The 25,815-nt window shown below is 37.2% G+C and overlaps 1 protein-coding gene across 5 annotated transcripts in view; it reads right to left on the bottom strand.

Annotated features, from left to right (window-relative positions):
• Positions 1–13,586: 13,586 nt before the first annotated feature.
• Positions 13,587–25,815, bottom strand: part of MEI4 (meiotic double-stranded break formation protein 4) — an 86,109-nt gene continuing 73,880 nt past the window's right edge. The window contains exons 5-8 of one of the 5 annotated variants that reach the window (XR_006014196.1): positions 25,238–25,447; positions 23,302–23,382; positions 14,330–14,425; positions 13,587–14,201 (exon numbers count right to left, since the gene is read on the bottom strand). Coding sequence is in view for 3 of the 5 variants with exons in the window: in XM_042017045.1 (XP_041872979.1) it covers positions 25,196–25,447 (252 nt within the window). In the remaining 2 variants the exon portion in view is untranslated. Of the gene's footprint in view, positions 14,426–21,711; positions 25,448–25,815 lie in introns of those variants that run through there. The other 4 variants (XM_042017046.1, XM_042017047.1, XM_042017045.1 and 1 more) reach the window with 4 other exon arrangements.

The raw sequence follows: 25,815 nt of genomic DNA, 5'->3' as shown, positions 1-25,815 counted from the left end.
ACGGAGCAAAGACTCTCTTTAACATGCAAGGCAAAAGATAATACAAATTACTTGTGCTGCTGAGACTGGAGAACTCTTAGCAACTAGAACTCTGGGGAGAGATAGTAAAAGGGGCTGGACAAATTAATCATCCTGTGGGAAAATCTGAATTCCTGTTCTGTTCCAATTATTCTGCATGAAACTTAAGAAAAAGGAAACCTCAAACTCCATAGCTGAGACAGAGTTATCCAGCACGGCAAAAGTTTGCCTGGTGTTGGTGTAGAATAGCTGTCATGCATCTGAAGAATCCCTCCTCAGTTCTTTGAAAAAAGGGCATCTTGATCCCTAGGATAAAGACAGTGTTCAAGCCATGTACCCCAAAGTGATGAATGGGTGAGCAGGACTGGGCTTTCAGATTTTTATTTACACCATTTCCCTGTTTTATTCAGCTGTGCTTTCTTTCAATTCTTGGTGTCTCCATATCTCACCTGCTTCACTTTTAAAACTATGTTCCCCTTGCACTGCATATGGGAGCGAACTATCTAAATCTAGGTCTATTTTGAGTGGCAGGAACTTACAGAAATAAGAAAGCTTTAATTTTATCTTCTATAGGCTGCTTTACTCTGTTGTATCTCCTTCCCAGCTAAACTTTGTTCTTGTTTATGCATCTCAACCAGATAAACTAGAGGGCTAGCCAGTCACAGGCTATTATTATGACTTTTTCTTTGCTGGGCACCTTGATTAGGCATGGAATTTCAGGCTCTGACTTTCTTCTTGGAGCCCAATTATTAGGAAAACCTTGAGGCTTTCATAGCTAACATATGCTTTTCCTTCAGTTATTTTTGCTGTGAGAAAGCTTATCCCCATCCTTGAAACTATGCTACAATACATTCCTGCATTCCCACTGTCTGCTTTAAACATCTTCTCGAACACTTTCAGATTTGAAGTCCTCTTGTCTTGACTGTTGCTCATCATCTCTTTAAATCTTCCCAGTAAGTACATCCCACACGTCAGGTGGCATATATTTTATATTCCAGAAGCTGCACCTTATCAATTGCTTTCCTTAGCCTTTGTGGTATTTTTAAATCAAATTAAAACTTTTCCTCCTCTGAAGGATCTGCAGTAGACTTTCTGACCTCTCTTCTACACTCTCCTCCACGCTTATTCTACACCTCTGATCTTGCCCTCCCCTCCATCTTCTCTATTTGCACCATACTGTATATCCTGAAGATTTTTCTCCCTATCTGAACCTCTGGTTTATATTAGAAACCTGCTCTACAGTTTAGCCTTTGACACTGAAACACATTTTGCTTTCTCTTTTGTTTCTCACGATACAAGTCCCTTCTCACTAGCTCGTCCCTGAAAGTTTCCACCACTCACTCAGAAGCTGTTAAATTCTATCCTACTGTTCTGCTCCTTGCTGTGTCCCTATACTGCCAGAACCTTTTTGCTGGCATAGGGCTCCTATACAGCACATTAATGTATATTACTGCACACATACGACACAAGGGCAATATGTCACTAACAAAACTCAAACTTTCTTCTTATTGCTCAGATAATTTTGTCTGATTTTCTCTTCCTCATTAACCAGAGTGAAAAAACATAGCATGGGATAGTAAATCCTCTCACTATGGCTACCAGAACAATATTAATAACTACTTATGCTGGAAGAAGTGACATTCACATAGCAAACCCGTATGAATTCTACATACTTCTGCAGACAAAAAAACCCCCAAGGCAAACAAAAAAACCCACTACTTTTTTCAGATCAGGAAAATGCATTTGCTGCTCTGCAGCAGCCCTTCAATTTTACAGAAATGCAAGCTCTCTTTACTTTAATAGACTTCCATGACACACTACCTGGTACCCAGTATTATTTTAAAACTCACCAGAGACTCAATGCAAAAGTTCCTTGTGTCCGATGGTCATTTCTTAACTGATTTGCCCCTTTATTGAGAATTTTAGTGAGAGTTTAGGACATTAAGTAAACATAAAGCTGGTCTGTTAAAGCATAGTGTTTTTTTACCTACAAAATTTGGCAGTAACTCACAAACATAACTAGGTGAGTTCTTGTGCATGCACAGTTCACAGTAATTTGCATGCATGCTTCATATTGAATCTCAGTTTCTGTTGCCACATATGACAGTATTTCTATTACTGAACTATGACTTTTTATAACTTAGAAAACAAAATAAGCATCACTTACATATAGATTGGCTTCTGTGCAGACACAATTAGAATACAAAGAAGAAAAAGTACTATCCAAGGAAACTGAGCTGTAAAATAATCCTGTTGGTGAAAGTATTCCAGTTTTATTCTGTGTTTTAAAATGACAAATCAATTTTAGTAACATTTTAAAAAATAGTTGTTTATCCTGTGGGAGAGGAAAGTTATTTTTTTGGTTGTTCCTTTGATTTTGTTTTAAGGATAAAATAGGAATGGTGAGAGATAATTACTGAACAATAGCTCTGCCTGTGTGAAATTATTACCTGGTTGTGTTTCTCTCTCTGATGTTGATTCATTGATGTGTCACATTGGGACAAAACGCCTCAGCTCGGAGAAACATTGGGCTCATTTAAGCCATGTAGAGTTGAACTTCCTCCTGTGACTCACTAGTGGGCTCTGGAGATTCTTTACAGAAGTCTGTTCAGATCCATTGCAAAGCCTATATATTCACAGATTAGAAAAATCAATATCCCCTTCCTTCCCATCAGATGCCACGTAGGGCAGGCACTGGCAGAGCAGCTGCAGGGGTTCAAGGGAAGGCTGGTGGGCTGAGCTCCCCACTGCCCTTCTCTGCCAGGGGCAAGGAGCTCACAGCAAGAGCAGCAGAAGGGTGCACAGAAAATCAGTACAAATCAGCCTGTGACCTCTTTTTCTCTACCATCCATCAACAGCTGGTTCTTTACATCTTCTTGACTCAGAAGATGGTAACTAGGTGTGATGCCAAGCACTGCAATAGCCTGCCCAGGGGAGTGGTTGAGTCGCCATCCCTGCAGGTATTTAGGTGGTGTTCAGGTAATGGTTTAGTGGTGAACTTGGCAGTGTTAGGCTTATAGTAGGACTTGACCTTAAAGGCCTTTTCCAGTTTAAATGATTCCATTATTTTCTGTGGCTTCTGGGACTTGAGAAGGTATAGAAGAGAAGCTTGCAGTTAGATGCAAGTGCTGCTGCCTCCTCAAGTTCATTATAGGCCACGGCCACATCTACTTTAGTTTTTCTACAAATTTGCTGCAGCACTATCCTCTCCACTATCTCCAAAAATCACCCCCTCTCAATTTTTAAAACAGCTTCCACAGAGGCATTAACAGTGACAGAGAAACAGAAAAGGAAATATCTATTGATACATGCCACTAGGTCACAGACAAAACAGACTTAGTTAAATGCTAGCATTTGAAATTTGCAAATACAGTCATTAGAAAACTAAGACTATTGAAGTAGGGCTTCAGTAATTATGAATTCTGAAAGAACTCTACCAAAAGTTTTGAAACAAAGACATAATACTTATTTGCTTTCCTTTGTAAGGCTGATCATGTTTCATCTTACATCAAAAAGGCAAAATTATACAGTTTCCTGTGATGAGAAAGGGTAAATGAAATTAAATGAATAAATGAGTGTCCCTATTGAAAATCCCATAATTAATTTAGTGGAAATAATTAAGAACCTGTGGGTTTTTTTCAAAATATACATATATATATGTATATTCATATATGTCCTGTTGGAATGTAGCAAAGGCAGAAATATCTAGGAGCAATGTTGGGATTCTGCATTGTATGGAGAGGTTTGGGAGTTGGGTTTGCTCGGAGTTTTTCCCCCTCCTCCCATGGTATTCAACCAATTCACTCAACAGCACGGGAGTTTTCCAGGTGACAAGCATATTAGATATTTCCTATAAGAGTGCATATAGTTGTATCATTAATTGTGAATTAATTTCTGAAGTAATAGAGCTTATTAAACTACTCATCAGATTAGAGTCTGTCCAATTCTGAATTCCCAGGTTACTGCAGTTTATGACATCAGTCACAAAATCCATGTGACTCTTGCAAGGGACACAAATAACAATAGCTTTGTTTTGCAATGTTTCCTAATGTGCACATTTACATGAAGCATAATTTAAGGGTTTTGTTCATTTTGTCTCTTAATTCAATGCCTTTCACAAACAGAATGGCTTCCCTGTAAAATACTAACACCAGTTTGGCAACCATTCTAAAGCGCTTCATGCGTAACGTTGCATAAAACACTTAGAAAAGCCTATTTGTTCTACTACAAAACCATTTTACTGCAGAAAGAGGGGAAATTGGTTAGGCTTTTGTGATTTCTGCCATTAAAATTGCTCCTATCAAAGTCTGCTAAATAAAATATGCCGGTGTTCCAACACAAATGAGTTTTGCTCCAATAATCACAACATATCCCAGGTGGAACATGCTGGAAATGCTTGGAACCAAAAATTATCCAAACCTTTTGAAAATTACTGTTTGCCCTAGGTTTCCCGCATAAAAGATTAAGAAATAAGTTGATATTGACAGGCGTATTTTTCTAATACTGGAAGGAAAGAAAGTTTTTGAGAGAAAGAAACTTTTTGTTACTTCAGACTGAATTTTTTGAATCTATTTCAATATTATCAAGTAAAAAAGAAAACCATTTCTTAACTAGTGTTTCCCAGAAATGCCCAGAGGAATTAGAATTTATAAATGAACACATGGTTTGATTACCACTTCTAAACCAATAATCATTTAAACTCAGATTTAGATCCCATTTTTTAAATTCAGATGTTAGTTTTGGGACCTGAAAAAAAAAATTAAAAGTTATCTTTGTTACGTGGGTTTAACTGTGTAAAGTTATTTCAAACTCAGTCTAGTAGGAGCAAATTTATGCTATTTAAATACAGTTTAAACCATATAATTTATTACAGGCTTTTGAAGCACTAGTGTATGTTTATGTAAAATTTATTCCAAATCCTTCAACCAGCACACTATTAGAGAAACTTAATGCCTTAAAATTTCTCCAGAAAACATTTACTCATTCCCTCCAAGTACATAACCACACATATCCTTACAGAACACCCTGCACTAGAGTATCCCTTCCTTTTTCAAGGCAAGATTTTTGATTTCAGGCTATTGGAGATCTTTTTCTCCAATCATATCAGCATTTGCAGTGTTTAGTATAATTTTTTTTTAAATTTTCTGAGGCCCTTGAGGAGTTGCAGTGCCTTATTTTCTCTGTAGGCACATCCTGTTGATTGGTAATGAAAAGGACAGGGTTGGCTCTTCTTAATATTAATGATCAGGGCTTTGCTTAAAATACCTCATCACCAGATCATGTTAAGAGGAGACAAGATGTACTTCTCATTTCTTATTTCACACAGAACATGAAATAAATTGTTAATTTTAATTGAATACCCTCCTATAATGGGTTTATGATCCACCACTTGTAACACAAAAATCCCCAGTACTTGAAATTCACATATTTTTTTCATAAACACATTGAAGCATGATTGAAATATTAACAAGAAAACATCAGGGGTGAAAAAGATTGTACAACTGATACAATAGTAAAGAATAAAAGCACACATTAAAATAAAATTAGAATAGTGATCTCTCACTCATACCAAAATGCTTTTGCATGCATAATTTAATGAAAATCCTATTTAATTTCACTGAATTTTTATGCATTCAGTGGAGAGGCCATAAGTCAAAACATTTTACCTGAATGTTTCCAATAAACTTGCCATATAAAATCAGGAATAATATGCCTAGAGAACGTCACAGAATTGTTTCAATGCTCTATTTTGAGTCAGGCCAGATCTCCAGATTTATTTATTTTCTCAGAGGGAAAGAAAGAAAAGCAATTCAGCATTTCTCAGAAATCATAAACAAGTAAATGTCCTTGCATAATAGTAGTAAAAAAGTATTACAGCTGGTGGTGGGGTCCGAGGCTCTGACCCAGGAAGAGGTGACCGGTCTGGGGAGATGGTCCCGAAAGGAATGGCCTTCCCGAGGTCCGGTGTCTTCCCTCAGCTGCTGGCAGAGGGGCCCTTGCAGAGGCTGTCAGCTCTTTAGTGATATCAGCTCGTGATTCCAGCTCAGCTCTGCAGGGCAGCCTCCAGGCCAAGCCAGACCAGAGAGAGAGACGAGAAGGCTCGTGTGGCTGGTTCCACACAGAGGCAGCTTTATTGTGGGTCCCCTCCGGCGAAGGGGAGAGCCAGGGATGAGAACCCTCTCTGGGAGGGGCCCCAGAGAGCTTGCTTTTGTAGGGATACAGGGGATCAGTAAAGGCCAATGGGTTACAGAGGATCTGGGATGGGAACAGACCAATGGGTTACGATGAAATCTGCATAGTGTCTCCTAAAGGATTGTGGGTTTGTCTTTTCTCGCTGTGACCAAAGTGGTTGCCTTTCCAGGGAGTCCTGCTGGGCGATTACGAAATCTCTTATCTCAGCAGAGATCCCTCCAGGGCAGGGGCTGGGCATATCCCACAAAAAAGTAGTTAATATTAATCAAGTTGGATTCCCATGGTATTTCTTTAAAGTAAAGCCACATCTATTGACAGTTGCCCTTCCCAGTTTTCACAGTTGCAAAATAGGAATTAGGAACAATGTTCTCCTTTTTGAATCACATGTAGTAAAACAAGCACAGTTGTGTGCAACCCAAATAAGCCATCAACAGCTGGGTAGAAGAAAATCATTGCAGCTGGACTAATAGGACAGATGAGGATTTCCTCTGAAGGTTGCTTTCTAGACACATCTTACTTGAGGGTTAGACTAGATGTTAAAGGAAATGTTAAAGGTCCTTTTCAACCCAAAATATTCTATGATTACTTAAGAATATAAGTATTTTTCATAGATAATGAAAGATGAAATCAGTGGACAACAGACACAGCGCTGGGAAGCATTATCACAACAGAAGAATGTACCAAAATGAGAGGAGCAGAGGCAGTCTTACACTTGGGAATAATGTGCTAAAATGCAGCTTAACCAGCTGGAGACCACAGAGGAGTCCCAGACATTAATTTAGGATGACTTTAATGCTAGATTTGAAGGACAGCCCAAATATGGAGTATCTTACTTCCACAGCTTCCTCAAGGCACCTCACACCACTCAGCAGGCACCGACAGACAGACCCTGACTGACACAGAGCCATGGCCTCTCAGCTTTGTATTCACCTATGGTATATCTTTCCCTCAAAACACATGAATCTTCCTTATTTGCTTTTAATTACTGACTTTATTGTTCATTTGGGGGGGACACAGAAGTATTACTTTAGAAAAAATGGCTTAAGTAACTGAAGTTATTTGCCAAGTTATTGACAAACTTGGAGTTAATGATGCAATTTGAAAGATCAATTCTCTTCTCTGTGTAGGGATTATGATTAAAGGAAGAAGTGAATAGCAATAACAATGACTGGAGCTAAATTACTGCAAATTGTTCAGCTAATTAAAAATAAACAATGAATATATCAAATCAAAGACTGAGTGAATCAACCAATGAATCAATAATAATTTGCTCCTGAATTTTGAAGTTATCAAGTCACTGAATTAATACAGAGAATAAATCAGGAAGCTGACATAAGGAAAAAATGTCTTTTTAAAAACCCCCAAAAATTCATGCACAGAGATACTGCTGGAAGATGTATTACATCCATTGCTTCAGAAAACATAAAAGCCAAAACTCCGTCTGTTCGTCTCCTTCCTGCCCAATAACTAACGCCCTATAGCCTTGACTTAACAGTTGAAAAAACTGAATGTTCATTCTTAATGTAGCTCTTTGACTCAGGGAGTTCACCCAAAAGGGCAGCTAATTGTAGAGAAATAATGAGATTTAAGTACTTCCCCTTCATTCAAATGCTAAAATCTCACTTCGGTTACAGTGAGTTTTTCCTCCTGCTTCCTTCACAGAAATTAACAGAAGTCTTAAAAAATAGAGGTAACTACTGAAAAATTAACAACTCCAGCACAATTCTTTCATTTTAACTACATGAATTTAGGTAATAGCCAGCATAAAATTATAAAAAACCTCAAACCAATAAAAGAACAGGACAAGTAGATGTTTAAGATCTGAGATCCTGCTTGAACAGTGTTGTTCTTCATGGGGGTTGTTAGGTACAACTAGGAGCAAGACTTAGAGGCCAAGATGGGAGTGGCGCCAGAAGAGGCAGGAACATGGTCAAGCATGAGCCAAGGCCAAGAAAGTGAGAAAAGAAGGCACCAGCCTAAAAACCAAGGCAAGATAGGACCTGGAGGCCAAGATGAAGATTGGCCAGCTTTCTACCAGTCTAAATTCTACTGGGAAAGAGAGTGGGCCAAAAAGCAGACATGATTAATGGAACAGAACCCAGAGATGCACTGTCTAAAAAAAGCATCAGACAGCTTCATAGACGTGGGTACGAAATTTACTGCAATTATTGCTCAGGAATTTGCACTACAAAATATAACCTCACTCAGACCATCTTCTAATAGCCTATCAAAATTGTTGTTCACTTAAATCAGACTTGAGAAATATATTCCTAGTGGAGCAGTCCATGGAGACACACATGACTGTGGCCCCACTGTGGGTGCACTAATACTCACTCAAGCACAATTCAGTCTTTTAAAAGTCTGTAAGGAAAAGCACAGAAGTACATATGAGAATGAATGTGCCAAATAACCCTTGTGTTGTACCTTGGAGTCATTGCTTGTAGGCAACTCTTCCCTGATGTGTGAGGCTCAGACTCCAACCGAAATAAAGTACGGGTACAAAATAGGTCACCCAAGGTCCTGAGGGATTATAATGCCTGATAAATTGCACTTGGGTGGAAGCAGCATCTTGGTATGTGTCAGTAATGTGTCAGTATGTGTCCTGTATAACTACCCATAGCTATCTCTTGATGAGAGCAGAGCTTTTATTGAATTCCAGGGAGTGCTGAGGATAGCTCTCATCCTGCTAGTCTCATATTGGAGCTTGACATAACTCATTTGTCTAGTTTAAGAACTTCTAGCTGAAGATAATCCTACATTTAGTTTTCCCAACTACCAGCAGAAACAATCTCGGGGACTGATTTCTGTGGTGAAAAGCAATGTGCTTTTGACAAAGGATGTGCCGAAGAATTAGTCCACTTTTGGGATAAGAAGTTCTCAGTAGAATACAGGTTGATTAGTCCTCTGAATTAGATAAATCTCAGAAACTGCAGGGAACCCATGTATTTGCATCTAGAGGATGAACAACAGAACTCAAACCTTTTCTCCCCTTCTGATGATACTACCAAAATTAGAAAGACACTTAAAAATCAGATGCAATGTTAACATTGCTAAGGGATGGAAAAATGGGTTCTCAGAGTCCCCCGTGTCTTGAAAGAGTCCTCAGAAAGTGGAAGACTGTCAGCAAAAGCGCGATATAGATAATACTTCCTCAGGCCATGGGATTTATGAATTCATGGGATTGTGTTGAAAAAGCTTTTGCTAGAGGGTTACTCAGAGAAACTGAAGGGGGTCTTGATGCAAAGTCATTAAAAAAATAGGGGCTTTCAGAACTTGAAACTTGGCTGGTGCCCAAAGGTATGACACATTCCAGACAAGAAGCTGAAGCCTCTAGCCCTTTTCAGTCAAAGGAAAACTCCAAAATCTGCTTGTGCAGCAGTTTTTTGAGCTTACTCTCATTTTCCTGAGATGTTCTTTGGTGAAAGAGATGCATAACAGAGTGACTATGTTCAGCCACTGTAGATGGAGGTTGGTGGTTAAAGACAATATGACAAAAAAAGATAATCAATGAAACTTTCATGGCCAAGGCAAACGAGTAGGTGATGACGAAGTATACCGACAAGAACAGACGTGCTACATACGAAATATTACATCTGTCTTGAGCCACTGCTGACCAAAGGAAAAGAGAATCACCACACATTTTGCATGGCAGTCTTACATAGAGCATTAGAGAAAGGAATGTTTGAGAAATAACCTATAATAACACAAAAGTGAACAATCCTTCAGTCAGGCATGGTTTGGCATATGCATTATCCAGAAATTTAGTGAGAATAGAAGGTCCACCCTGCAGAACTTAAAATGCCATTTTATATAATTTTAATATCACAAAAATTGATTTTTTTAGAATTCTGAGCATGTACTAATACATCATATTTACCCTCTGGACATTAACGCCCAAATTAAAACAATTTGAAAATCTGAAAAAAACCCCCACTTTTTATTATGTCATCTGCTGTTATAGCTGGTCTTCTAGCTTTGGCTTACTGCTGTGTTAAATTTAATTTAAATTCAGAATTACTTATGGCAGAAACTTATATTTTTATTATTCTGTAAATACCATGTTAACTTGTAGCGCAGTCTCGTAAGAGATGGTGATAAAATTGAGAAGAAGAAATGGAAATTCTGAGTGAAGTTGTGTAGAAATCTATTTCTCAATTTATTAAGTGTCTACTGGCCTGGGTTTTTTTAATTTTCTACTTCTATTCTAGCTGCAGAGGTTAGAAGAAGTGATGTTTTTCACTCCTAAAGGAAAACAGTATCAGTCAAAATATTAGACTACTCAGTTGAAGTTTGAAATGAGAAATTAAATACACCTTCAACGTGGACACCTGGGAATCCAGTGTACTGCTACAGAGATGAATTACTTCTGCTTCTCTCAGGAGTGCAGCAAGAAAAAAATGACAGAAATGCTACCACTCTTGAATATCTTATCCAGTAAACAGAGAGGTCTCCTCTTCTTGCTTTCACTTTCTCCCTAAAACATGAGGATGCCTAATACGAATAAGAAGTTTGGATATTTTCTCTGAACAGACATTATTCTCATTCAATTTTTATCTCTTCTAAAAACTATGGATTAAACAGAACAAATGCCTCAAAATAATTTCTGCTTTCTTCTTTTTTATTTCAGCTGAAAGATCAAGTTTCTGACAGAGAGTAAAGCATGACTTAGTTCTGTCTATACTTTAAACCAATCCTCTCTAAGCTGTGGTTCAGCTAGAGGATGCTCCACCTGACAACTCTGTTCTCCCATGCTGATTCCTGCAAGTAACTTTATAACCTTTAGTGTACATATGAACCAGAAACTCAGAATCAGATATAATATTGAAATACACATTTTATGTACTTGAAACTGCTATTAATTGCTCCCCTAAGTGTTCTTTATTAGGCTAAAGAATTGTAATTTTCCAGTGTTCCCACAAATATGGTGGTAGATGTCTAATCATGAAGAAGTTTAAAAAATCAACAACCCCACTGCCAATTCTCTGCCTACATAGAGATTATCAAGGGACCAAAGCCAGGCTTTTCACAGTGATGCATGAAAAGAAGAGTGGTAACAAGGATAAGTGGAAACAAAAGGCATTAAGACTCAGTAAGGAGAAACATTCTCACCATGAGGCCAAACAAACAGCAGAACATGCTGACCAGAGTGGTCATGCAGTCTATGAACTGGTCATGCTTCCAACTGAGCATCCTTGGAATTTTTCAAAACTCAGCTGGATAAATGGAATTTTCCTACAGTCTTAAAAATCACAAGCCTACCTTTTGGAAAATCACTAAAACTCTGAAAAAAACCCAGGTGGATCAAATGCTATGTTGTGATGTTCACAAGTTTGGCACATACTGCTTTTTTGCTTAACTATAATCCAGTATATTTACCACTGATGCATGAAGTTGCATTTAAACTGTCAGCCAACTATATGGAATTAAATGAGTTTTCTGAGATCTTTTTTTTGTTCCAAGGAAGGCTAGAAAAACAAAAGCTGAGCAAACAAAAAAATCCCCACTAATAAAGAACTCTGTGGACATCTTATTTGTCCCTTAATCTGCCCTTTATTGCTTGCCAGTTGCATTTTTCTTTACATTTAACAAGCTCACTTGCAAGGGCAAACAAGTATTCTCCTAATGATGTTCTGATGGAAGAAACATAATTGCACACCATAAAACCTTACTAGCTACTTTAATTGCTCCACAAATTATCTTTAAGTGCTGTGCATGATTAATAGTAGAAAAACATTCCCCCTTTCAGCAGCTAAATAGAGCTGACTGGGAACTTTCAAGAAAAGTTTTTTTTCCTTTTTTGTAGCAAAATGTCCACCAGACAAACCTATTTTTCAGGGCAGTTTTAATTAAAAAAATAAATTTTGCTGAGTAAGTTTTCTTAAATTTAGGTAGAATTTTTAATCAGAATCAAATACCAGGTAAATGAGATTTTAATCACAGCCAGAATACCCAAGGGGTGAGAGACAGGGAGACAGACAATTTTTAAGCTAAGGCAGACAAAATAATAGAAACAGATTCAAAATCTTTATTCAACCAGATTGGAGAAGAGCAAAAATCTTGAAATTGGGTCTAGGTGAGGGATCTCTCTTGGTTGAAGGTTTGTCTTTTCTACTGTATTGGAAGGACTTTAATTTGAAAGACAAAAAAAATTCAGTAAATGAAGTTTTTGTTTGCTGATGAGCCCTATCGTCAGATAACACTTAGGCAGCTGTGAGACAATAAGCAAACACAAATACTTTCATAATTACAGCAATTTCCACACTCCTCATCACCTCAGCATTTTGTAACAGTAAATGAAGTGGCAACTTTGATGCAGAGGTGTATCATTTTTCGACAGAAAATACTGCTGAAAGTAGAAATATGAAAAGATCAACATTTTAGAAAGTGAAAACTGTTTCTCTACAACAAAGCTCTAAACTAATTAGGCCATATTTTAACGAATAGGAAATAGAAATCAGTGAGGGATTAGGAAAGCTTTTAGAAAGGGACAAACTTTGTAGCTGTTCCATCAGAGGACTACATTCTACTATAATTGCAGCTTATGTTTTGAAAGAGTTGCATATTAATGGATTCCAGCTCGTTAATGAAAAGTGTGTGTTTCCATAGAATTAATTGTTGACACATCTAAACAACTTTGAGCTGAACTGAATGCAATCTGATCTGCTGAATGAAATCCTTAATTATTAGTACTTTATTGAGCCACTTGCAGTCTAAAACCTTTTCAAACACAACGTACTGGAACAATCTTGCTGTGTACTTAAGATGGATATAATTATTTTCTAAACGAGACGAATCGACTGTGATGTGAAACTCACCTACAGAGGGTTTAAGCTGGAATTATTACAAATGCTAAAATGAAACAGTCCTGAAGAGTAATAGGTAACAGGCAATCTAGAAATCCAAATAAACTCTGCAAACTTTGTAAGCATAAATTATATGTGGGAACAAAGACTTACGGATAGCAGATCTTTAGCAAGTACCACTCAAAAAAAAAATCAAACTTAGAGACAGGTACTTTTCTTCTGTTCTGTGCCACAGACCACTCTCTTAGGACACAATGACTGCAGAAATATCTCAAGTTTCAAACTGGAGACACTGAAGACAAAATTACAACATATTTCAAGAAGAACTGAGCATCAGCTGCTCATAAGATTTAAACCAAAGAAAAAGCAACAATTCAAATCACAGAAGTTTCAGTTGCTATGGCATACAATAGCCATTAGTATTTTTGCATAATTTATTACAAAATTACGGCACATAAAAGAAACAAGTCTAAAATAAAAGAAAATACAAGTAAGGTATATACAAAGTATAAGTATATATGCATATATATTTAAAAACAGAAATAAACCAAATATATAATAAAAAAGTGAAATTCTAAGATAAGATTCTAATAGGAAAAAAAAAAAAAAAGAGAATCTGTGTCACTCCAAATCATGCATTTTACGAAAAGAGTTGCAGATATTATATTTCATGCAAAACAAGTACTATCAGAATTTCATTACAACTCTAAAGCAAATTTTTGTCAGCACTTTTCAGATTCATCTTGGGCTTAACTTTTTTCTTTGAAATTATTCACAAGTTTGTGTGTTAACACTTTTTGTCTTTGTAACTTACAGAGTTTCTGTGCTAGAGGAGGATTATCCTTAAAATTTTGGGCAATCTGAAGACTTCAATATGTGAAAGTTGTTACTGGATATAGCTGGCCTCAATTTCTAGAAATTAAAATAAAATTTTCAAAATCTTTTTACTTCCATGTATTAATCTTATGAAGCTAATGGGTTTTGAAAAAAAATCCTGTAAAACCAGATATAAATAGAAATTGAATGCTTGATAATTCCAATAAAAGTCCAAATTACAATAGTTTCATTACAAGAAATATAGACTACTAACTCTAATGTATCTACCTTACTCTCAACATCCGTAAATGAAAACTTGCCTCTCCTGATTTCATGATGATATCTGCACTGTAAAGGTTAATCTTGAAAGTGCTGTGAACAGAAATCTACACTAGCATAAATTCACAACAATCACAATTTTAACATAATTCCTAACATTAAAGCTGAAGAAGTCAATATCACTTGCACTAATTACTTTTTATTTTTTATTGTTTATTTACCTTCTTAATTTCTTGCACACTACTGAATTCATCTTCACTTTCAGCTTCTCTCTTCTGTAATAACTCAGCAGCAGCTATTTCAGGAGACAGCCTTTACTGAAAAACAGGTATCTCATTGTAACTTTTTGAATTGTTACAGATTTTTATAAAAGTTTCTTTTTTCCAGAGTATACTTTGAGGCTCTATTCCCACTAAAGCTGTCCTTTTGAAGGTCAAACCAAGATACTCTTCTTTTTCTAAGTGATTTACCCTCCCCTGAGTCTTAATTTCTTTACTGTCAGCTGCTCCCCCTTGCAGTTACTATTTCCTTCAGGATGATAAAACACTGGAGTTGATAAACGGGTAAAATCAGTGGTGCTATCAAAGATTTAAACAGGTTCTGGAGATGGAATCTGAATATATAACAGGACCCTTAGCTTTGATAATCCCCCCTTTAAGCCTGGCTTGTTCTCCTCTACCTTGGGGACCTTATGTAGACTGTCATTTAAATTTCCTCTTGGAAGTTTGCCCATGGCTCAGACATGCTACTACTTGAGTAAACTGAAAACTGACAAAAGCAGCATTAGCAAAAAGTAATGATAAATGTTGGTGACTGACTGCAGAGAGCTATCCTGGAGTGTAATTGCGGGGGACAGTGATAAGACTGACAGTGGTTGATACTGTCATAAGTGATCTGATTGTAGGGCGTAAGGAGAGAACTTGCAAATCACAAATGTGGCGCAGAAATCAAGAGGCAAAATTAATCAGAGGAATAAATAAAACACAGAAAATTCAGTTAACAGAAAAAAAATAAAATTAATGTCTCCAGGAAGAAAATAGTCTTGTATGTACTAGAGATTTCAGCCCAGGATGATATCTTGTCTCCAGCTGCTCATTTGTGGTCTAGCTCTCCTATGCCATCTACTTTGGACACAAAGGCACTAGCTCTACTTTTCAGGAATCCTTTTACTCTGACTTCCCTTTTTTCTCCTTCCTGGAAGTTCAGGCCCCATGGCTTGTTACCCATCTAATGCTCTGCTCCCCTGCTTCCTCTAGGACTTTTCCTGACACCCTCTCCAGAGCTGAGAACCTCTGGTGACATTTCCTTTGGAGTAGGATGACATTTAAAGCAAAGGGCACAAACCCTGCAATGAGATTTGTAAACACAGATAACTACTATCAGGCAAAGCCTAACACACCTACACAAATTTCTGGTAACAGCCACATCTGTGAGAAAACCTATTTCAATCTCTGCATGACCTTTGAAACCTGAGGACTTTGTCTGTTCTGGTGAATTAGAGAGTGTCAGGACAGAGAAGTTAAATCATCTATTGCTGAAATGTCAGACTGAGCAGGGATCACTGATTTTCCACACATGGATGAGTGACTCACCTGGACACCACATAAGAAGAACAAACAAATGTCCTTACTACTGCGTTCAGGGGCCGCCTTTTGAACCAGGAGACTACAAATGCCTTTTGTGAGAAGCCCTACAGGTCATATTAGCTTAAGGTAATTCTTTGATAAATCTGTGGGGTGAGTGATGCAAACAGGACAGGCATCTATCACAAGAAGAAAATGAAGAAGAGGAAGGGGGAAAGAGAAAGCAGTTAAGCACACAAAGAAGAAAGGAGAGCCCGGGAATAGGTAAGGTTGCAGACACACCTACTTTTTCTTGAACTGACTGAAAAGGTCAGTTCCCAAAATTACTTCTACACTGCAGGGATCATGACAGCCTACTAAACTGCTCTTCTTCATGCACCAAAACCATCTCAGTTGAAACGAAGTGCACATTTGTGCCAGACTGAGCCATCTTAACCAAACACCTATATCAGTGTGATCAGAGACTGGTTAGATCTGGCTAGAGTTTAGCCACTTCTTTCTCTGAAAAAAATATAAAAAAAGCCATGTCTAAATCTTACTGCACAAACCTGTCCAGTAGTGGACTTAAGTGTCTAAGATACCCAGCACAATGTACGGTGTTCTTGTACAAGCAGCTACAACGTGCTCAAGGAAGACTTCAATTATACAAAGCAGACCAAGTACAATCTCAGCTAGAATTACTACTCTCCAAGCAGAATAATGTTATCAGAAAGTTATCAAATCTGCTCAGGATATCAACACAAATAATGCTGCCTGGAAGACTGAATCATAGGGGAGAGCCTAGAGAGTTAAATGAAAGCAAGTGAAGAATATAAGATCTGACAGGGACATGGAATATAAAATGGATGTATTCCTGTTTATCAACACTTTGTAGCACATTACCAAGACAACATGTAAAATGTTCAGATATTTATCAGTCTGTAAATTAGTAAGATATTTTTTCGCTTATAATTTCTCATCTTCCTTTAAAGTGCTGCTGATGTGAATTCAGTCACTGAGCTTGAAAGTGGATTTAAGTGGATTTGATCGTTTGGTTATGATAAGCCCTTTTCTTCAAAATGTTTTTGTAAATAATCCATCCAGAAGAAATACATTAAAAACCCTCTAAAAACTACACAGGCTTCTTCATCAGTGTAATTTATAAGGTTTTTGTCTTTTCTGCTTTTTGGGACAAGAGTACTATGGGAGCTTAGGACTCATGCTTCTGCTTTTTTATTAATTCCTGCATCATGAGTGCTTCTTGAAGCTAAAATTAATAAACCAGGAACAGGAACAAAAACCCCACTCTAAGTAACCCTGAGTAAAGAATGTAGAATCTAACCCTTAGTTATGTCCATGTGCCTGCAGCCACCAAAATAGAGGTGAAAGATCTTGCAAGAATAAAATAGGTAAGAAGACCTTGGGATTGTTTCATTTTAAAGGTGATCACACAATCTCAGAATTTCTTCCTTCTCATTAACTGTCAAACAGGTACAGTTAGCTCTCACTGTATGGACTGCCTAACCAAGGCTGAAGCCACAAAGGAAGGAGTTAATAAGGGTAGATATGGTATTGGTGTGCAGTCTAGTCACAGAGCATAACAAAGCCTTTCAGCCATCAGCATTTTCCCTTGGTAAAAATGAAAACCCTTAGTTTATTTCAAAATAGCCATAAGGGAACTTTGTGAGGAACAGGATCATTAACTTAGCAGTGAAATGATTTGAGTGCAACCTGCCTCCAGTACCTTTTTCAACTTTACTAGAAACTAATGAGTGGAAAAAACCAGAAAGTTTTTTCCGGTGAGATACATGAATGACACATACTTCTTTAACTTATTTGTTTCACTTACTGCCTTAAATGGTTTTAATTCTGCAGCATAAATAATGTTAAGCAGATTTTCTTTCTCATTTGGAACAAAAAACTAGAAATGCCAAACAGAATCCTAGAGTTCTAGTCTGTTTACTTCTTACAGTTTGGGATGTCAGTTTTGGTTTATATAATCATTAGGAGGAAAAAAGTGGAGTTGAGTATGCTGCTCAAGAGTATACATTAATGTCACACAGAGGTGTTTGCAACCATACCTTAGTGCAACAAGGAATTTGTAGTAGTATCCATGTGGAACAGGCTTCCTTTGTGCTTCTATTAGCTCCTAATATATGAGTAGACTTTTGACAGCTCAAATAGTACAATCTGTTTTCTGAATAGTAGAACAAATTGCTGCACTAAAAACCTACAAAAAAATCTATTACATTCTAAGGGTGGTAACCCAACATTTAAAGTGTTACATAGTTTCTTATAAATTCTGTCTACTCAAACCAGCATTTTATATAAAAAAGAGAAAAACAAAGTCTCCTTTGAAATAGTTAGCTTGTTTGCCTTAAAAAGTGATACCTAACAGAAAAAAAAAAAATCAAATGGGACAGTAGCAATCTACCTTACCTAGTTATGAGGGGTTCCTTTACTATATTTTTTGACAAAACACACATGAAAATCTGCAACTGACTCTTTATTTAGGAAGCAGACTATGCTTAGTTTTATAAAGCAGACCTGTAGTGAATTACCTGCCAAGTGTCCAGGTGCCTGCCCTGGTGATCCAAACCAGTAATGCTGTGGATCCCTGAAGTGCACAGTGCTGAGGACACTGCACGAGCAAGAGGGAACGTTTTTCTTATTGCCTGTCCTCACTCCAGCCTAATGGCAAGGACCCTGAAAGCCATGATTTGTTCCTGCTGCTTAGAAGGATGTTCCTGCTGACCCTTAGAAGGATGACACACTGCTGAAGGATTTTAGAAAATTTCCCTGGAGTTTGCACTTTCTGGGAGGTCTCATCAGGTTTTATCTTTTTGTTTCTTTTTCTCATCTGTCTCTTTTCCCTTGTATTGTGAAGACAAGACAGCCTCAGAGTAAAGTTAATGTGGAATTATCTCAGCCCTTAGAATAATTTTTATGGATGGCTACTAAGATAAATTGAAAGATTAGCTGAAAAACACTCGGTTGTCTTCAAGGCCTGAAGAACCTTGATCTTCGTAGGACTCATTACCACATGAATAAGGAGTACCACTGAGGTTCCAGTGAGTTATCTTGATATCCTGTAAAAGTCCTGAACACAGATATTGAGACTTCCCCTGAGGACAGTTCGCCCTCTTCTTTCCACCATACCATCCCCCCAAAAGAAAAAGAGCTTAAAGGAGTCAGTCACTAAGAAAAATAGCAAGCTACAAGATTAATCTTTCATTCTTTCTTTTTCTGGATCAAGATCTATTTCCTAATCTCTGGTTCAAAAGACAAAGCTCAGAATATACAATGGCCAAAAGTAACAACTTTCCAGAGGAAGACAGAATGAAGAGCTGTGAAGGTCAGAAATGACCTGGTATCTTCATCCGATAACAAAAAGTGTAGTATATAAGTGTGTTCACAGCCTTCTTTGGTTGTAAAACCTTCTTGTTAATTCTTTACGTCAAAAAGATAACAAAAAATTAGGCTGACACAATTTTTTCTTGCATTCAGCAGAAACATAAAGCAAATGCTTCACTAAAGCAATAGAGCTCACTTATGTTACAAGAAAACAGATTAGGCTCTGTGCTTCCTTTGTAATAGTACCTTTGCTTTCAGTGTTTTATCTGTTTTATCTTCTTTCAGTACACAATAGTAATTTACAGGAGTTGAAATTTCTGTTGTTTTCTCCAGAGATTTTACTTCATAATATTCCTCTGACTGTACAAACTCAGCTGAATACATCAGAGAGCATACTTATGAAATCCGTAGGTGTTGTCATGCTGTGGTCAGAGGAAGTCAACTGCTCTGGAGGACAGAAACGAATTTCAGTCTCCACAAGCTGGAAAGAAAGTCTTCAAAGAATATAACTAAAGTCAGTAATTATAACTGCAAAAAACCTCCTGTGCTTTGACAGAAGAAAACCAGAAACAGCAGCTGACAGAAGAAAGCAAGAAATCACTGAGACATCTTCGAGGAGTAACCAGCATCATTGCTAAAATCTGCAGTGTACAGTTTCTCCTGTATGTGCCAGAGAAATTGTTAACGAATGCATGTGTGCTGCTTTTTAAGCTGCATGTACTGAAGAGCTGAATTCTGGAAGGTGCCAGAATTGGCCTAAGTCACATGAATCACTAGCATTTATGAGAATAAGCAAAGAAAAAAGACTGCCCTTTTAAACAACACCAATCAAAAGATCTTGTCTTGGAACTATTTCTATTCACTGGGGGATGTTACTGGTTTGCAGAGACTGTTTCCTCAAGTGTAATTTGAGGGATTGTCTCAAACATGAACTCAAGCCTGGAAAGAAAGTGATATGCAAACAGTTCTCCTCTCAAGGATGAGCCTCTCTTCAGTGTAACTATTTTAAGGGTGGGCATAACACCTAAGAATTCAAGATGAATTTGAAATCAGCAAGTTTAGAAGAAACCATACTGAAAGAATGGCTTAATTAAAGCAGGGCTTTAAACTAACTTTGTTTGTTCAATTAAAGAAGCAGGTGCAGACTAAGTGAATTTACTTATATGCAAAAAAGAAAAAACTAAAAGATAAAGAGGGTGAAACAATTTATGTAAGGGGGAGATGATTTAATAAAGGCCTAAGTGAAGCAGACCATCTGGTTGAAGCTGCAGAAATTGTCTCAAATCAAGGCAATTAAGAACTGCAGAACAGAAAAATACCCTTACTAGCATGTGAGAGACAGAAAAGCACAATCCGGGAAAGCTACAAGTATAAAGCTATAGAAACAAAAAAGCAATAAAACGTCTTTGAGTTAAAGTGAAACATACATATGTGGACAGCTGCTCAGGGAAAAACAAACATCCTTTGCTTTTCCTGTATTTGTGCTTAGCATTATGAATAATTAAAAATACTTTAAAACTTGCCCTTCTTTTCATTACTTAACTGAAATAGAGTAAGATGCTAATATTAATGTAGTCCTCTGATTTTATCTGACTGTAGTTCCTAACTACTTCTCTCTCAAGCTGATCACTGCGACTGGCACTTCAGGGAGGATCAGTGCAAAGTGTCCAGCCTGGGAAGCAAGTCTCCTTTGCAGTGATACAGGTTGGGAGTGCCTGGCTGGAGAGCAGTTCTGCAGGAAAAGCCCTCAGGGGCCATGGTGGGCAGTGAGCTAACTGTGAGTCTGCAGTGGCCATGGCAGTGATGAGGGCCAAGGGCATCCCAGGCTGTGTCAGCAGGAGCACAGTTTAAGGGAAGGGATCACCTCCCTCTAATCAGCACTCATTAATCTGCAGCTATACTACTGCCCATTTTGGGCCCCCAGTAAAAAGATGCTGATAAACTAAACCGAAGTGTATTCAGCACAGGGCTATAGAAATGCCTGGGGCTCCAGCATCTGTGCCACCAGGGGGTTAAGGGAGCTGGGCCTGACCAGCCTGGGAAAGAGATGGTTGCAAGGGGATCTAACAGCAGCCTCCAGTGCCTATGGGAAGGGTATCAAGGGGACAGATCCAGGCTCTGGGTGGTGAAAAGACTTAAGACGCTGGTCATAAATGAAGTAACTGTATACAAGTTCAGACTGCATACAAGAAAACATTTTTTTCACCATGAAGACAGTCAAGCAAAAGAGCAGCTATCCAGTTTCCATCCTCGAGAGTTTTCAATACCTGACTGAATAGCAACAGACAATATTGATTCAACCAATATGGATTTGATCCCACAGCTAATGTTGATTGAAGCAGGAGGTTGGACTAGACACCTTGAGGTCCCCTCCAACCCGAATTTTCCTATGATCCTGTGAACATCAACTAAACATTGCACCACAGTAAACTACAAACTGTATCAGATACTAATGCATAGATAACTGAATGAAAAAACCCCAAATTATTATAGGATTAAAATAAGGTACAACTTAATTTTCACTGTTACTAACATATATAAGCAATAACTTGTAAAATCAATAACTTACAGATTATGAAAAGATCGCAAATTAAGTTTACAAAAACATCCTGAGACAGTTCACTTCAAAATCCCACCCACTGCTGTCATTAGTAGGCATGCAAAACTTTAGGGAATAGAACAGTCAATGGAGCAGCACTAGAATAAAAATTTATTTTCTTTGTCTCATAATTTTTCTATTTTCATAAAAAGAGACACTCTACCACAAAATTCTTTTAAAACAGATAGAGACAGGCATGAAAGTCAGTCACCCAGAAAGCTAAGAATGTGGCAGAACAGCAAATTATAAAATAATAAACTGCTATTAGGCTACTAATAAATAAGCATTGCTAATTCAACCATATAAATATGTAATTTAACTGTGTGTGTGCGCTTATATATATATCTGTATTTATAAGGCTGAACAATTTGCATTTGCAAAACATTAACATTTTGCCAACATCTAAAGTACATGTGTTTACAAAAAAAGAGATGTGCAAGAAAAAAGAAATATCATTGGATTGTTCATTTTAAAACTGTAAGGGTAACTCAGGTAAAATACTCCAGACAGCAATGACAAGTCTGACCAAACTATTTTCAGTGTTTCCTATTTAAGTGTATGAGATGTTATGCTCAGCACATCGGACCTTGAGATTGTTCTTTTGAGATATCCAATAGTCTACACTCAGCAAAGAGCACAGGTACTTTCTCTGGATTTGGTATTCCTCTCTGGAGGCCACACAAGTAAAACTTGGACATGGTCATACCTACTTAGTAAGTACCTGAAGACTTAGTTTAAGTCCAAGATGCAGGCAGGTTTCTTGTAACCTAGTTGTAAATTCTCCAGGGACTGTCTCAGTCATCCTGTTAATTTCAAAACTAAAGACAGTGGTGTTTACTCAAGCTACATCTAACAGTCATTGGATAAGAGCAGAAATTGTCTGAAGAGCAGGGATTTAAACTTATTTTAATTTCCTACTCTAAAACATATAAGGTATCACAAATGTGGGGTTTAGTTTTCAGATTAAGAGACCTAAATGCATGTTTGTGGTGGTGAGGTACATATCTAAGCTTCTGCTATCACCACAATTCAGTTGCCTAAGCAGACACATTTAAGTGACAGTGCCACTAAAGATGCTCCAGGATATCAGAGGCATCTACATGAAGAGAGAAAATGTGACACAGGACTTAAAGAAGATCTGCAGTCCTTTGGGGCAGCAGCTAGATACCCAGACCAAAACACTGGGTTACTTTTCAAGTGTTTCATAGATTAGATATCCCAACCACATGGAGACATCTAAATGTACAAGTCTACCTTTGGCATTTTTGTCTTGAGGTAAGTCCCCTCTTAGTGAAAAATCTCCAAGAAACAAGAGACAACAATCTAGTAAGTATTCTGATTGCAGGGGTTATTGCCCCCACCAAAGCTGAGGTGTTCATTAATATGGTTCACTGCCCTATTTAATTCTGCATTAAGGAGATAAAGAGAGCCCAGGTGACCAGTTAACAGCACTTTTGCAGAGAGGCGAGTGTGTGTCTAGATTGCTACAATGGCATTGTAAGGGGAACTCTCACTCTGCCTCAACACTTCCAAAGCTGCACAACTGTTCCAAATCCCTGTCAGAGCATAAGTGCCATGTAGTTGTGCCATCTCTGGATACAAACCCTTATCTTTCTGTATGCTGTGAAAAAAAATTTCAAAAATCATGTCTCAAGTGAGCAGTTACTTCAAAACTTACCAAGGATGAATATATTTCCCAAAATATATCCATTGCTTTTCCAGTGGCCTAGAGAGCTTGCTGGTGAGAAAGTGCTACAATCTGCAAAGAGGAAAATATGTGTCCCTTTTTACCTAAGTTGCTTACTAACAACAAAAATACTTTTTGCCAATTGATGAGCAAATATGGTGCTCAATCTAGGGTGGAAACTTTTCTTTTGAACAACAGTCTTGAAACAGCACACATTTTGCTATTATATAGATGCTATTATCCTTCTGAGTTTTGTGTCTTTTACTTACATACTACTTTTGAATGAAGCTCTTTTGAAAAAAATTAAAACAAGAATTATTATATCAATTAGATAATAGTTCATTCCTTTCCTTGCTGTTTTTGTAATCATGCTTTCAGCACTGTGGAGGGAGAAGGAAGAACTGATCCTCCACCAGACTAACCAAACAAACAACAAACAAACAAGTAAAGCAGCAACAAAAAGGGCACAGTAGTTTCTGAGTGGCTACCAAACTTATACATTGATTTATTTTCTTTAGCTTGGCTAAACTTATCTGATTTTCTCATGTGACTATTCAGGAATGCTTATTTTGCAAATCAAATGTTTCTGTTGGAACAAAGTTAGCTAGAAGAAAGCACTAAACAAACGTTACCATGTGACATATCAAATATGAAGTTTCAGAAAAAAAAACGGGCTGGTGTCTTAACTAAGGAATGCTCTCTGGGGAGCCAAGTCACCATCAAAGCAACCTGCTTTCTAAATATCAATGTATTTACATATACATAAAGCAAAGGTTTATTATGAAATAAATTAAAATTCAAATTAACAAGATAGTGGTGTTTCAGAGAATTTTCCTGATATAAAAATTGATCTGATGAAACAAGTTCAAGTGGAAGGACAAGGACTAATAATCAAAATACTTTGTATTTATCGTGAGTATACACTTCTAGAAGGCATAATGAACCTAAAATGTTGTTTATCTAATAGAAAAAAATGCGATTCATCATAATAGTTACCCTTTAGATTTATCAAAGACTCTGGTTCAGTTAAGGTGTTGTTGAACTCGCACTTAAAAGACTATTTAAGATAATTTCTGTTAAAATATGTTACTTTAATTATTACTATGAATATAATACCATCACACAGAAAAAAAAAAAAAATCAGGTAATATGGAAATGTACCAAAGGGGATTTTATCAATATTCATTAGTTTTTAGCAGAAAGTTTTAAACTAACCATTAGATGAGCTACACTTCTTCAGATTAGATCTCTGAAATCATTACTCAACTCAGAGTGAATTAGGCCTGTTGTGCCTAAACTTGTGCATACACAAGTAAACCCAAGCAGTATAGAATGAATGGAAGAAAGTTGTGAAACTGAGCACCAGATTTTATTTTGCTCAAGTAATGACTCATTTGATTATCAGTAACAAAGTTGGTCCTATAAGAATTTGTACTGGGAAGTTACCAAGTTTAAAATAAACGTTTCTATTTCAGCCAACCAGATACTATCTCTAAATCATACAGAAGCTTACAACTCTTAAAGGACAGGCATTAGTCTCCTAACTTGGAAGCTCTAGGCACATATTATGACTCTACTTTAAAATTCATAGCGTTTATTTTAAACAGCACTTGAAACAACTTTCTTTGTTCCATTTTCACTGTGTGCACAAACACCAACACACAGTTTTCCATTATAAGAAACAGCATTTATTCAAAATGGCACCTGGATTATTACATTTCTTCTACATTCAAAATTGGAAATAATTGCATTATCTCTGAAACTGCTGTATAGAATAGTAGTTTAACGTAAATGTTTTCCAATAAGGATAATTTCCCTGTCTGGCTCGAAAACTTTCCAGTGCAATCCCACAACAAATGCACAGTTAAAAAGTAGGCTGCTTGTTTTAATCAATTTGCATTTGACCTGAGTTCAAAAGAACACTCACTCTCCATAAATATAAAGAAAACAAAGGGAATTCATCTGAGAGATGGAGAATAATTTGATCAAGGTTCTTCAGAAATTTGATTTTTTCTTCTCCTCCATAGTTTGAGCTTGAAATGTTACTTTCTTGTGTCTCATTTTGAAGAAGTTGTTCCAGAATCATGCACAAAAGAAAAATATTCTCATACTGGGTGATGTCGTACACAGACTGGACCTGGGAATAAAGAAAAATCAGTACATGAGTAGAGTGTGAAAACATTTCTGCAGCCTAACATCTCAGATGACAGTTTAAGGGATACTGTTAAAATTTGCAGTAATATTTATATAATCAGGACATCTATACATTCAGTATGATTACTTCTAAAAAATGTTTTCCCTTTCGTGGTAACAGTCAAACAACTAACACTGCATCACACTGCCAAATGAGAAGTCAACATAACCTCCTCTTCATGAGAAGGTTTGCTTTACCTAATTATCCATAGGCTATGACACACCATAGTGATGTGCAGAAAAATAACAACAATAACAGCTTTGTTTGTTTTGGGCATATAATTAGAATTGGTGGATTTCTGTTTTCTGAGA

This window comes from Corvus kubaryi, unplaced genomic scaffold, assembly GCF_017639235.1.
Source record: "Corvus kubaryi isolate FWS band 111438036 unplaced genomic scaffold, C.kubaryi_AGA036_p1.0 split3-73, whole genome shotgun sequence".
Taxonomy (NCBI): domain Eukaryota; kingdom Metazoa; phylum Chordata; class Aves; order Passeriformes; family Corvidae; genus Corvus; species Corvus kubaryi.
Note: the sequence above shows the minus strand (reverse complement) of the source record. Positions and strands in the feature narration are given on the sequence as shown.